The 12,764-nt window shown below is 42.8% G+C and overlaps 1 protein-coding gene across 4 annotated transcripts in view; it reads right to left on the reverse strand.

The window, feature by feature from the left end:
* LOC128406848 (protein ATP1B4-like) overlaps positions 1-12,764 on the reverse strand; it is an 83,372-nt gene that overhangs the window by 57,360 nt on the left and 13,248 nt on the right. For 3 of the 4 annotated variants that reach the window (XM_053374624.1, XM_053374625.1, XM_053374626.1), the window contains exon 2: positions 8,111-10,184. The exons of the other annotated variant lie outside the window; for it this stretch is intronic. In XM_053374624.1, coding sequence (XP_053230599.1) covers positions 8,164-10,184 — 2,021 coding nt within the window. In that variant the 3' untranslated portion in view covers positions 8,111-8,163. Of the gene's footprint in view, positions 1-8,110; positions 10,185-12,764 lie in introns of those variants that run through there. 4 annotated transcript variants of the gene reach the window in all.

The raw sequence follows: 12,764 nt of genomic DNA on the forward strand, positions 1-12,764 counted from the left end.
GCATATCTTCCTATATACATAAAAACGTAAGGCTGTCACTATACAGCCCCATTAAGAGAATGTGTAGCACCTCCTAAATTGGATTTGCATCGATTCAAGGTGGAGAAGGGTAGAAGACAGGTTTTAGAATGGTGGCTATAAACAACAGCAGAGGTATGAATAAAGCAGGGTTGGAAGGATGCAGAAGAGCTGTGTATATAGGTGGGTGGGGGGCCTTGAAGGAGCTGTGGAGGCTTGGGCAAGGAATAAAGGGAGGCAGTAGGTGAACAATACAAGTAGGAACAGCAAACCCTAGCATGCTTTTTAAAAGGAACAGCATGCTTAAACAGCCTGGCCCCGAACTCTCATCTGCTGGCAGCACAAAGGGTTTCACTCCCAGCTATACAAAGTGTTTAAGGAGACATGGTGCCTTTCAAATGCTGTTTGACTACAACTCCTATCAGCCCCAGCCAGCATTGCCAATGCAGAGGGGTTACTGGGAGATGTAGTCTAATGATATATGGAGGGGCACCATGTTGGGGACACCCCCCCCCCCCCCGTGTTTGCACAGAAACATGGCTTCCATTATAATCCCGCTTCTGCAGCTGAATTTTGGTCACTGTAAATAACTGCAAGAATTCTTAAGTACAGGCTTTTGACCAAAAGAACTTAGGCAAGAAAGGGTTGTTGGCAGAGAAGGAGAGAGGTGAGGTGAGCTGCTTGTATTTAAGGCACTGGTAACAAAGAGAAGCATTTGAGGGTGAACATGAAAAGTACGCTGCTTCTTTTCACAGTTAGCAAACAAATGGAGGGCCAATAAATGAGTGGTAGGTCACACTCTGCATTCAGATCCCAGGCTTAGAGTTTAAATAAAGATCAGGTAGCAGCAGGTGATAGGGAAAATGCCTGCTTGATACTGGGTTAGATGGGCAAATGCATCAACTTGGAGCAAGGCAGTTTTCTATGCTCCTAAAAAAAAAGGTAAAGGACCCCTGACAGTTAAGTCCAGTCACGAACAACTCTGGGCAGCTTATTTATTATTTTTGCTCATAATGGTATTGGGGCAGTTATACGCAGTCGTGCTTTCCATACTGATCGAGCCTGCAACAGTCTGGGGACAGATACAGAACATGCACTAAGTGGACATGTAGCAACATAGCATCAAGCCCTGTTAACAGAACATGCACGTTTCGTACTACAGATGTCCTGGTTTATTTTATTTTTGTCCTAGTTGTTCTGCTGTAGTGCAAGAGTGCCCCCTCCAGATAACATTGGGGAAGCATCACAGAACTACTAGTACAGCAGAATAATAATGCACTAATATTGCATAAAGACATGTTGCAGAACACATTCACAAAAAGACACCAATCTAGAGGGGCTGAGGGACTTTCTCAACAAGGGAAATTTGGGGGAAATGTTGGGTGTGCTGCTACAGGGTGCCTTCTCAGCTCACATGGGCAATAAAGGCCTAGCCAGTGAATTGTGTGAACCCTTGAAAACACACCATCTGCTGCAAAATGGTGTGTGTGTGTCTGCAGTAGATGCTCTGAAGTTCCACAGTAAAGGAGCTGACATGGAAAGTGCTTCCTAAACAAAAACGTTTTTAAAACCAATCACCTATATAAAACACAAGCTAAATGAATGGAATAATAACAAAATGACTCCACATTCTTTTACCTCGATGCAGCCAAAAATATGTGCACAAAAGCAGCCTCTCTCGTGTGTAGCTGGTACCAATGTCCCGTTTGCATCACAGTTTAACTCTCCTGAACTGATAGGTCCATCTTTTGATGTACAGCTCGACCCAGGGTCACCAATTGTCATAAGGGACAAGTAGGTTGTGCCTTGAGTTGGGTGTAGGGCTCTGAGAATTACTCCCAAGGGAGAAGACACACTGGGTAACTTGATTGCCTCCACTGTAGGACACCAGCTCTACCACGCTTCCCTTCCTCATTTGGCATCAGGCGACAGCAAATAAAGAGATGCAAAGCAGAGCCATTCCATTGCCTTTTCTCCCTGAATTGTTTTAATCCCAGCTGGTTTTTATAATTCCTGTTTAAGAATTCTGCTTGTTGGCTCCCCTTCCCCCCCGCCCCTTATGTCTTCTAGAATGCAAGCCTTTTTTGATAAGCTTATGTAAAGTGCTCTGGGATACTTTCTGTTGTTGTTTTGCTAAACTGCAGGGTTAGTCTGAATAAATAATATTTTTTGAAAACAACAACAGCAAAACCAATTAGATTTTGAGACATACTATATAAATGAGCTAAAATAATGGTTTTTCATTGGTAAATAAAGGTAACGGACCCCTGGATGGTTAAGTCCAGTCAAAGGCGACTTGGGTGTAGCGCTCATCTTGCTTTCAGGCCGAGGGAGCCGGCGTTTGTCCACAGACAGATTTCCATGTCATTTGGCCAGCATGAACAAACTGCTTCTGGACCTGACACTGGACCCCACAGACTTGTCATTGTCCCTATTCAGATTAATCGCCTCTTTCCTTCAGTTTATGCCTGCAAAGGAATCCAAATCTGACTTTCAAAAACTGGGCAGCAGCAAAAGCCATCCATGAACAGCAATCCCAGAAACAACTGTTTTTGTTTTTTCCTCTCAATAATAAACTGTTTGCGCATTGGGAAAATTAATAGCTTTTTATTTTTTTGCCATACAAAGCTCTAAGAACTAAAGGTCAAGTATTGGTTAATGAAAAGCAAAACACAATTCCCAAAAAAGTATGTTAAGGGAAAAAACTACAAATTATATACATTACAGTACTCTATTGATTCAATATTATTTTTTAAAAAGGATAAAGCTCAGTAGAAACCAGTATGGAATAAGCCACGGCCCACACCCCTTAAAAAAAGTTCTATGCTTTAGTAGGAAATAAATACGCAATGCATTGATATTCCCCCCCTTATGTGTTTTAATTTTATACTGGAATGTCATGATATGGATTATGAAAAGAAATCATTAAGGAGAACTTAACACTCTCCTACCCACCTCACCCTCGCAATACCACTTACTTGGACTTAAGGGTTGTTTGTATACATTACAGTGGTACCTCGGCTTAAGAACAGCCCTGTTTACAAACTATTCGGCTTACAAACTCTGCAAAACTGGAAGTAGTGTCCTGGTTTGCGAACTATACCTCGGTCTAAGAACAGAATCTGAACGGTGGAAGGGTTCCAGCGGTGGGAGGCCTCATTAGGGAAAGAATGCCACAGTTTAAAAATGGTTTCTGTTTAAGAACGGACTTCCAGAACGGATTAAGTTTGCAAACCGAGGTACAACTGTATACAGAAAGGTGGTGGCAGAATCAAAGACTGTACCACCTCAGTCTGCAGATAGGTCAGGTGCATAGCTGTCAACTTTCAGATTTGAAAATAAGGGATTAGCAGCCTCGAAAATAAGGGATCAGCAGCCTCACCTGTCCCTGGGACAGTCTACGGGATATCTTAACAATCCGGGATCATAGCTGTCAACTTTCAGATTTGAAAATAAGGCATCAGCAGCCTTGAAAATAAGGGATCAGCAGCCTCACCTGTCCCGGGGACAGTCTACAGGATATCTAACAATCTGGATAGCAGCGGGAAGCAGCGCTGGAATAAGGGAATAAGGGAAGGTTGGCAGCTATGGTCAGGTGTCATGCATTAAACTTGCAAGAAGAGGGATATGCTGAACTGTTCTCCCTTGCTGTATGCAAGGTAATGGGCAAAGCACTCGAAAAACACAAATGCAGACTGATGTGGTACTTCCAGAAGTGTGCCACCTTATTCTGGGTAACGTGCAAGATGGACGCAGCAGAACTCGCCTGAAACAAGTTCAACCAAAATCAAGGGCACTTAGTTCCAAGCAGGACATGTTTGGAATGGTGTCAATAAACCACTATTATTTTAACCTTGAGTTCAGATTTGCTATGGGGTTTCTGGTTAATATCTAGCTCTTCTGTACAAACACATTTTTAGGTTACAGTAACCTTCCTCCCCACAGTCAACATGCTAATATTTACAGAAAGGTGATAAGTGAGGATAGAAACCAAAGGTGTTTCTTTTTAACCCTACAAAAAGCAAAAGTCAGGTAGGTGCTTTAATATCGAAACGATAGGGTGTCACAAAAATGGCTGAAGGTACAGAAAGGGTACAGCGTCATCTCCAACCCATAATTACTAAAAGCAGAGGATTTCAAAAATATAAACACACTTTATACGGACTTTTCAACTTTGGATACTGAAACTTTCTTCCTAGGAAAAGCAAGGAACCTGAGATGCCTGCATGTATGATTCTTCTACCAAAAACATACAGCTTGGAACCCTATTGTCCAGTTTTCTTTTACACTTAATCAAAAGGAAAAAAAGAAAAAGACGCCTTCTACAGGCATGATTTGGGGCTGTATCCAACATGAAGTCATACTCAAGAGTAGAACCACTGAAAATAATGGACGTGAACAACTTGGGTTCTTTAATTTCAATCAGCCTACTCTGAGTAGGATACGCTCCCTTTAAGTTTTAAAAAGTTTCAGCAATTATGTCCCTGTTCTCCTGAAATTACCAGGGAGCCTAGATCTGCAGTGGTGCAGTGTAGGACAGGGACAGAGCTGCGAGCTGGAAGGGACGAGGATCATATAGTCCAACTCCCTGCAATGCAGGAATCTGTTGCCCAACCCGGGACTGGAATAAGACGCCCTTTCTCAGGTATAGTTGCAGGGGGGTGTTAAAAGGAGAGGCACCCTCATCTTTCCTTTTGTGGCAGCAAAGGCATTGGGTCTGGAATCTGAGAAGGGGCACCCGGACCCATTTCAGGGGGAGTTCCCCTTAAGGGAACTTGAAAGGGTGGTGCTCCCTGTCCAGAAGACCAGTTTGGGGGCTGAAGGGTCACAACACTCCCTACCAGGTTGTCCATGTTTGCTTCAAAGCTGTACATGCTATAGGGGACCCTGACCTTGGACAACCCCCTATTGGTTGTACGAGTATCCACCAGCACTCAGGCTGTTCAGTCTTTTGATTCATGCCCTAGGCCTACACTAAACCTATTCGCTGTAATCAATCAATAAAGTTGTGGCCTTTATTATTCTCAGCTATGTATCATGGTTTATTTCTGTACTCCTTCCTCTGCGCTGCCACTAGTATTCTCTGGAAGTGTAGGTTGTTTAACTCCCTAACCAGCATCTGCTATAAGATGCACAAAACCTATCATTTGAAGGAATAGTGAGCAATTTTTACTTAGCACAAAGCAACTTTTCTTTTGCTAAGAACTACTAATATTTTCTCTTTAACAGGGATCTGGTTCACTCCTAAAATTTTAGAGAAACTTGAAGCATGCCTCCTGCACCAGAAGGAACACACCAATTTCAACTAGTGATTAAAATTTATCATCACCACCACAAATCACAGATTTAAATATGAACCACTCACTTTAAAACATGATTTATGGAAATATTTTCTTTTTAATCCCTCCCCCATAAACAAAATGTATTCTCAGTCTAGATAACAAAGGACCTTTGCCCATTACTGCAAACATAGATTTCCAACATCCTTTTTGTCATAGCTTATCACATTTCAACAGACCTTACTTTCTTGCCAGAAAAGTAGATATATATTTTTTAATCAAGGGATTAAAATCTAAAGGTGAAGGACCAGGAGCAAGACCTTGGGGGGTCATGGCAGAGGGCTTGGTTAAGACGTCAAACCAGTGGTGCAACAGCCATGAAAATGGGGGGTGACGCTCCTTAGAGGAAAGATTACAGACTTTTTAGTTTAGAGAAAAGGCTAGGAAGAGGCAAGATGATAAAAGTTTATAAAATAGTGAAAGAAGTGGATTTTTAAAAAATTCTCCCCCCTCATGGACATCCAATGAAGCTGAACGTTGGAAGATTCAATATTTATTCATGCAGCACATAGTCAAACTATGGAACTAGTTTCCCCAGGAAGCAGTGATGGCCAACAACTTGGATGGCAAAGAGTATTAGACAAGTACCTAAAGGAGAGGGCTATCAATGGCTACTTGCCATGATGGCTATATGCTCTACTTCCACAGTTGGAGGCAGCAACGGTTCCAAATAGCTGTGCTGGAAACCATAGAAGGGAAGAGTGCTCTTGTGCTCATGTTTTGCTTTCTGGTTTCCCGCAGGCACCTGGTTGGCCACAGGCCGCAGGACTAGATGGGCCATTGGCACAATCTAGCAGGCTATTCTTATGTTCTTAAAATTAAGGTCCAGAGGTGGTTGCGTTTAAAATGAAATGTTTATTTCACAAAACATGGGGAGAGGGAATTCTAAAGTGGTGGGAAGAAGAGATTTTAACGACATACCACTGATTTCTAGCTACTTCTATTCATCACAATCCTTTCCCGTCTTCTATAACGTCTCCACACACCCCCTACAACCCCGCGTAATTTACAAAAATTTAGGACGTCGTTCAGTGTAAAGCAACAGACTACATTGACTGCTGACCCAGTTTACTTGGGACAAGCTCCCCCCCTAAAGATGGACTTTTACTATAACCACAGCATTTTTAAAAAATGTGTAACATTGTGCAAGAGGGGGGAGTAAACAGGCACAATGTCTGAGACCTGACACACCCCTGCCAGTGAACGTATGTGAGATGTTAAATCCTTATCAGAACTCCTAACTAACCTGACAGTTACCTTGAAATGAAGTCAAACTAAGTTCATGAAAAACTATAAATAAGTTCAATTAGGGGGGAAATGACAGTAAGCCCGCAACTGACACGGGGGTTATGTTCTGGGGAGAGTCAAAGCACATTGGGTGCAATAGCAGCTGTAATTGCCAGCCTTGTTTACCCCTGAACACTCTCCTCCTTTCTGCCCCCTTTAAAAAAACGTTTTGCCAAGCACATGAAGTTGAATGCACGCTAATTAAATGTAAGTTGAAGCGTAACTTTGGGAAACAGCTTCCACACCCTTCAGCACAAAACAAAAACAAAAACCCACCTATACAGTTATATCTGTCACCACCTTTTCCCATGGCAGTAAGCTAAATGGAAAACGGCAGCTTAATCCAAACCACCAACATGATTTCAGCAAAAGGAGGGTCTGACATAATTCCTTGATATTGGAGGGTAGAAAATGTGGGCAGACTGAAGAAGGGCAATGTCATTGGACAATTTTGCTGACAAAGCCCCTCCTGTGTTGAAGGATAGAACACAATGGTCCAGCCACTGCGTCTTTTTAATTACCAAATATAAATAAAACTTGTTCAGGCTTCTTCGAACAAATAGCATCTTTTCTCCTCCAAGATAACCAGCTTACATTATGAGCAATTTTTGTGAAGGCAGAATGGTTATTTTGGAACAGAACAGATTTAGGATGCCACGTAGAAAATAATTTGATTTATGGACAGGATGATTGGACCTTCACATACCCTCCCGCAACAACACTGTATTTTCCATTAAGTTAAAAGGAGTGCAATGATTTCTACTATAAAATAAGAACTAAGCTATAATCAGGAAACCTATCCAGACTGCCTTTACGTAGTCTCAAACAATTAAAAAAAAAATCAGTTTTAAATTGCTAGCATGAAAGAAGGGATTACATAATAAGTGGTTAAAGAGGCAAGAAATGTTCCCATTATTCTACAAGTTATCGGGGTCATTTCTCATTACAAAAGACTCTCAACTTACGTGGGGGTTATGTTCCAGGGATTGCACCTAATGCCAAAGTCATGTTTGGTCAAAACACACTGGGTTCAATGGCAGGAGGGATTGTCACAGTCCTTTTTCCTGGACATCTGCCCCCTTTTTAATTAAAAAAAAATTTTTTTTTGCCAAACACATGAAGCTGAATGCGCATGGGTTATAAATGCATAAGTTGTGAGTTACCTTTATTGTAAAGAAGCCACACCTTTTCAAACAATTATTTCACCAGATTTCGATCCATGATAATGAACCAAACACATTTAACACCTAGCTTCTCAAGTGCCTTTTCCCATATTCGAGTGAAGCGTTTTTCTTTCCCTGACCAATTTTCTTTCACAAGCATCTCTGAAACTTATAGGCATTCTAGTCTTAACATACTACATTTTGTTGGCTAGGAGTTAACACACTGACTTGTTATATAACATGAGATGTCCTACAACTTTTTTTCAAGCAGCCCATTTAAAGAAGTTTTTCTTTATATATATATATCTATCTATTTATATATATATATATATTTCTATTTCGATCAGAGAGAAGATTCAGTAAGATTCCGGTATAACAAACTCAAATTCAGTACTGCCATCCGATGGATTTTGTTTGAATAGTGATTCATTTCCCTGCGGAACAAAGATATCATCCCAGGTCATTGGCTTTGCTGAAGGGTTAGGGGCTGGTTCTTGAGGGGCTTCTTTTGCAGGGTCAACAGGATAAACAAGAGCATTGTCATTTACCATAGGTATATTGCTGGAACTTCCTGAAATATATGCATAATTTCTGATCTGCAGAGACTGGCAGGGGTGCAAGCGATATAGCTTGGACTCGCCAGAAGGATCCTGGCTATGAACCGATCTTACATGCGTGGCCATGACCTGATAGTTGATGAAACACTGGCCACATGCCAAGCACTGGTACCGCCGCTCCCCGGTGTGGTGAATCTCATGCTTGGTGCGGTACTCTGCAAGAGGAAAAACCTTCTCGCAATAGCGACATGGATACTTCTTCTCCCAAGAATGCACATTGAAGTGTCTCCGCAAACTTGTAAGACAAACGTAAGACCTCCTGCACACAATGCAGATGTAGTAGACCTTGCCATCCATTATGAGCTCGTAGTGATCATCATGCTTCACTTTGAGGCGCTTCCTGTTTGTAGAATCGTCCCCCGATGTTCTGGGCATGTCATCCAACTGCACTTCTCCATCAGCTTCATCTTTCACAGGAATTACGATGTCATAGGTATCTTCACCGATGTTTGCATAAACCTTGCAACCTGTCGACAAGCCTTCTATCTCAGTAGCTTTATCTAAAGTGATGGTCTTCTGGCCTTCCGTCACGTGCTTTGGCACAGAGCCCGCTGGAGCTTCCTTGTTGCTCCCAGGAAGAACATCAGAAACTTCCTTTTTGAACTTTCTGGGTTGGGAGACTGCTTTTTGGGGAAAGCTAGGACTGTGCTTCTTCTGTACTCCTGTGGCATCAGGTGCAGTGGCAGGTTTAGGGGTGGTGGGCTGCTGGACCAAAGAACTGCTGCTTGCTGACCCTGGGCTGGACGAACCGAGGATGTCGTCATCTTCAACATCCTCATCCTCATCCTCTTCTTCATCAATGGCATTGGTCTCCATGTCAGTTAAGGAGTCGTTAATAGATGGCTGCTGATTCTCTTCGGGGATAGGAGATACCTCTATTTCATGCGATGAGCCAGCATTCGGCAAAGCTCCAATCTGCGGCCTGTTTAACACAAGCATATTTGAAGCCGCAGGTTTTGGAAGCGAGGGGACAAATGGCTCAGCAGGTACTTGGTTTTCAGTTGGATTTGACTGGCCAGGGCATGAGTCAAGCCTCGGAGCTGTCACTGTCGCTGACTGAGGCGGGGAACTGCTGGTACAATTTATTTGGTCAGGGACTCCCACAGGATTTAGGCAAGGCTGGCTCTGTGCTACTACAGTAGGCTCCAGGGGACAGTCCTTTGGAGGCACAAGCTCGGAGCAGAAAATGACGTCGTCATCGTCAGAATCACTAATGGTAATCTTTGCAGAATCACACGCTTCCCCATGCAATGAAACCGTTACGGCGGGCTTCTCATCAATTAGATTTTGGCCCCCAGCTGGTGTTGGAGGTTTCTGTACTTCGAGGCCATTAGTTTCAGAGCTGGGCCATTCTGAAGCGCCAGGCTTGACACTTCCTGACATACTTTTCACCTGCTGCAAAGGCCCACCCAAATCAGCAAGGAATTTAACTCCCAGCAACTGCCCTGATTTAATTAACTCATCGAGCAAGTCCGATCTTACCCGGACTATTTTGGAGCTGTAAATGTAATTGAGAATTTCTGCAAAAATCTCTGCTCTGATGAAGTTCAGTTCAACCACTTGACCTGCAAGCGCGAAAAGCTGGTGGAAGTAAGTGCTGGAGGCTGAGAGGACATTTCTGTGGGCTCGAAATTTCCGGTCCTCTACAATGATGGTAACATCACAGAAAAGTCCATGTCCTCGCTGTTCATCCAAAGCCTTTAACAACATGCCAGAGTACTGGTTGTCTGTTGCAGTGATTAGCTTCCTGGTCTCCATTCCTACAATGAGAAAGAGAAGTGTGTTCATATGTATCTGCAACAGAAGGAGATGCTTATACTCTGCGCCCCAAATATCATCTTGAATGTTCAGTAGCAGCATCTTGAACCAGAATGAAAGCTTTTAAGTTGGAATGTTAATGAATTTGAGATTATCTTGCTTGGAAGCCATGTATTAAGGAACAACTCAGAGTTCCTCAAAACGGAAAGCATTAAGAATATTTACTACTACATTTCCCAATAACCTGGGCTACGATCTTAAACTACAGTGGTACCTCAGGATGCGAACGGGATCCGTTCCAGAGCCCCATTCGCATCCTGAAGCGAATGCAACCCGCGTCTGCGCGTGCCACAATTCGCCACTTCCACACATGTGCATGACATCATTTTGATCGTCTGCACATGCGTGAGCGGTGAAACCCGGAAGTAAAGTGCTCCATTACTTCCGGGTCGCCGCAGAGCGCAACCCGAAAGCGCTCATCCTGAAGCATATTCAACCTGAGGTATGACTGTACTTATTTTAAAAGTAAATTCTCTTAACAATAATGGCCCTTATTTTTGCATAATGTGTTTAAAGTTGCATGTGTTACTGAGGGGGGAATCATCTAAGAGAGTGTGTGTACAAAGACTGGGTTCAGTTCCAGATACTATCAGATAGAAAAGCTGTGCTTAAAAAACCAAATAATTTATTAATGTCCCAAACTAAATACTGTTTCCCTTCAAATAAAGCCAAATGTTATAAGGCTGAAGCCTCTTGGTTGACGGAAAAGCAGCTTTGAAAAATATCTAAGCAACGCTGTCAGTGACAACGCTTTTCCTAGAACTGTTTTGCAGAAAAATGATAAATATTTACAAACCTCAAATGCCAAACGCCTGTGCAAATCCAATACATAAAGAAGACTGGTTATATTATATCAGCCTCTTTGGGGATAAATGCATCTCTCATTCTCCTAATTAAGAGGAAAACTAAAAATATTTTTAAAGAATACTGTTAACTGAAGCAAAGAAAATGCAAGAGGGCATTTATATATTGTTACACAACCGAGGGCTACTACCTTACACATGTATTGTTAGTCAGGTTGTCAGAGCAAACAAGTCACTGAGCTCCCAAGCCTTTAAGTACAACGTGAAAGGAGCATCTTAACAATTGCACCTTTCCCATAACTGGAGAGCAAAGTTGCAGCTGTTGTAATACTCAGTCTTGGGCAACTGTTAAAGACATGGGAGCCCAGTTCCCTATTGCATCCTTAGAGCAAAGAGCTTATCCAACCTTCTTCTTGTGCAGCTGCTTTTACCCTGGGGAAAAACTGCTCTTTAGCGACCAGTCAGAACAAATGACAATTTGGCTTTTCCTCATATGTTACCTGCCATTTGTTCCGATCTATAGCTGAAACTGCTTGGACCTGTGCTTTCTAGGATGGGCCCAGTGAGACAACGTTGTATATTAGAATAATTAAAGTGCAGACAGCTCCTTTCCTGTACGAAAGAGAGTGAGAACGAAGTCAGAAATTCAGTGCTTGTAAGATCCTACAGACTGAGAAGCCAGCTTGATTAAATAGTATAGGCATGCTGAGACATATCCTTGGATATATATAATATATATATTAAAAACTACTTAAAGGGATTATAGACTGGATATGTGGGAGGAGAGCATGTGAGAGCATGAAGCCTGGGAAAGGCCCACTTTCAGGACTAAATCTATCTCCACCACAGCCACTACCACCATCAATGGCAAAGAGAGCTGTAGACCAGCTCCCTCTCACCCTGTGCTGCACATGTAAAAAGGGATAACCAGACTGAAGCTTCCATTGGCTGCAGAGGGAAGGGCAGAACAGAGTTTTGAGGTTCCCCCTTGGAGACTCAATTCAGGGCTACATCACCTGGAAATCAAGCTCACTTTGCCAAGTTGGCTCAGTTACTCCTACCCTAATTGAAACAGCACCCTAACCCTAACCACAGCTGGGGAAAGTTTCAGCTGCAGTCAAAGCTGGAGAAACAGAACCTGTAAACAAAGCATCAACTCTTAGGAGTGAAGCATAGAGGATTATCATGCAGAATATATTTGTCAAACTGGAGCAACAAGTTTCTATAGGAAAAGCAAAAACCTTGGGAAATCTTTGATTGCTACATACACATATTCTATGCTCAAGTCCACTCAGCTTCACACTGTGTCCAGAGACAATCAGCTAGTGCATGCAGTTCTTTTGCGATTTTGCTTTATACATGCCCAAACTGAAGGCTGATGGAACCACTGCAAACAGCAGCAGCAGCAGCAGCAAGGAGAACTTCTGGGTGGCTGCTGTGTAACACTTTCAAGTGTAAATGATGGTATTCAAATTGTAAGTGTGTGAAATGGAAGAGGCTTTAAGGTGCCATTTGTGGGGGGGGGAGTGAGTGAGGGGTTAGATGCAACTGCAAGAGGAAGATGCTAGGTGGAAAAAGAGCAGAAGCAGAGATGGGGGGGGGGAGGGAACACTTGGGAGGAAAAGAAACAATGAGCACCAGGGAGGGAAGAAGCAAACAGCAACCTCAGGAAGGGGATGTGCTGTAGCACCTTAGGAACATGGGATGCTGCATTATACC

Source organism: Podarcis raffonei, chromosome Z, assembly GCF_027172205.1.
Source record: "Podarcis raffonei isolate rPodRaf1 chromosome Z, rPodRaf1.pri, whole genome shotgun sequence".
Lineage (NCBI taxonomy): Eukaryota > Metazoa > Chordata > Lepidosauria > Squamata > Lacertidae > Podarcis > Podarcis raffonei.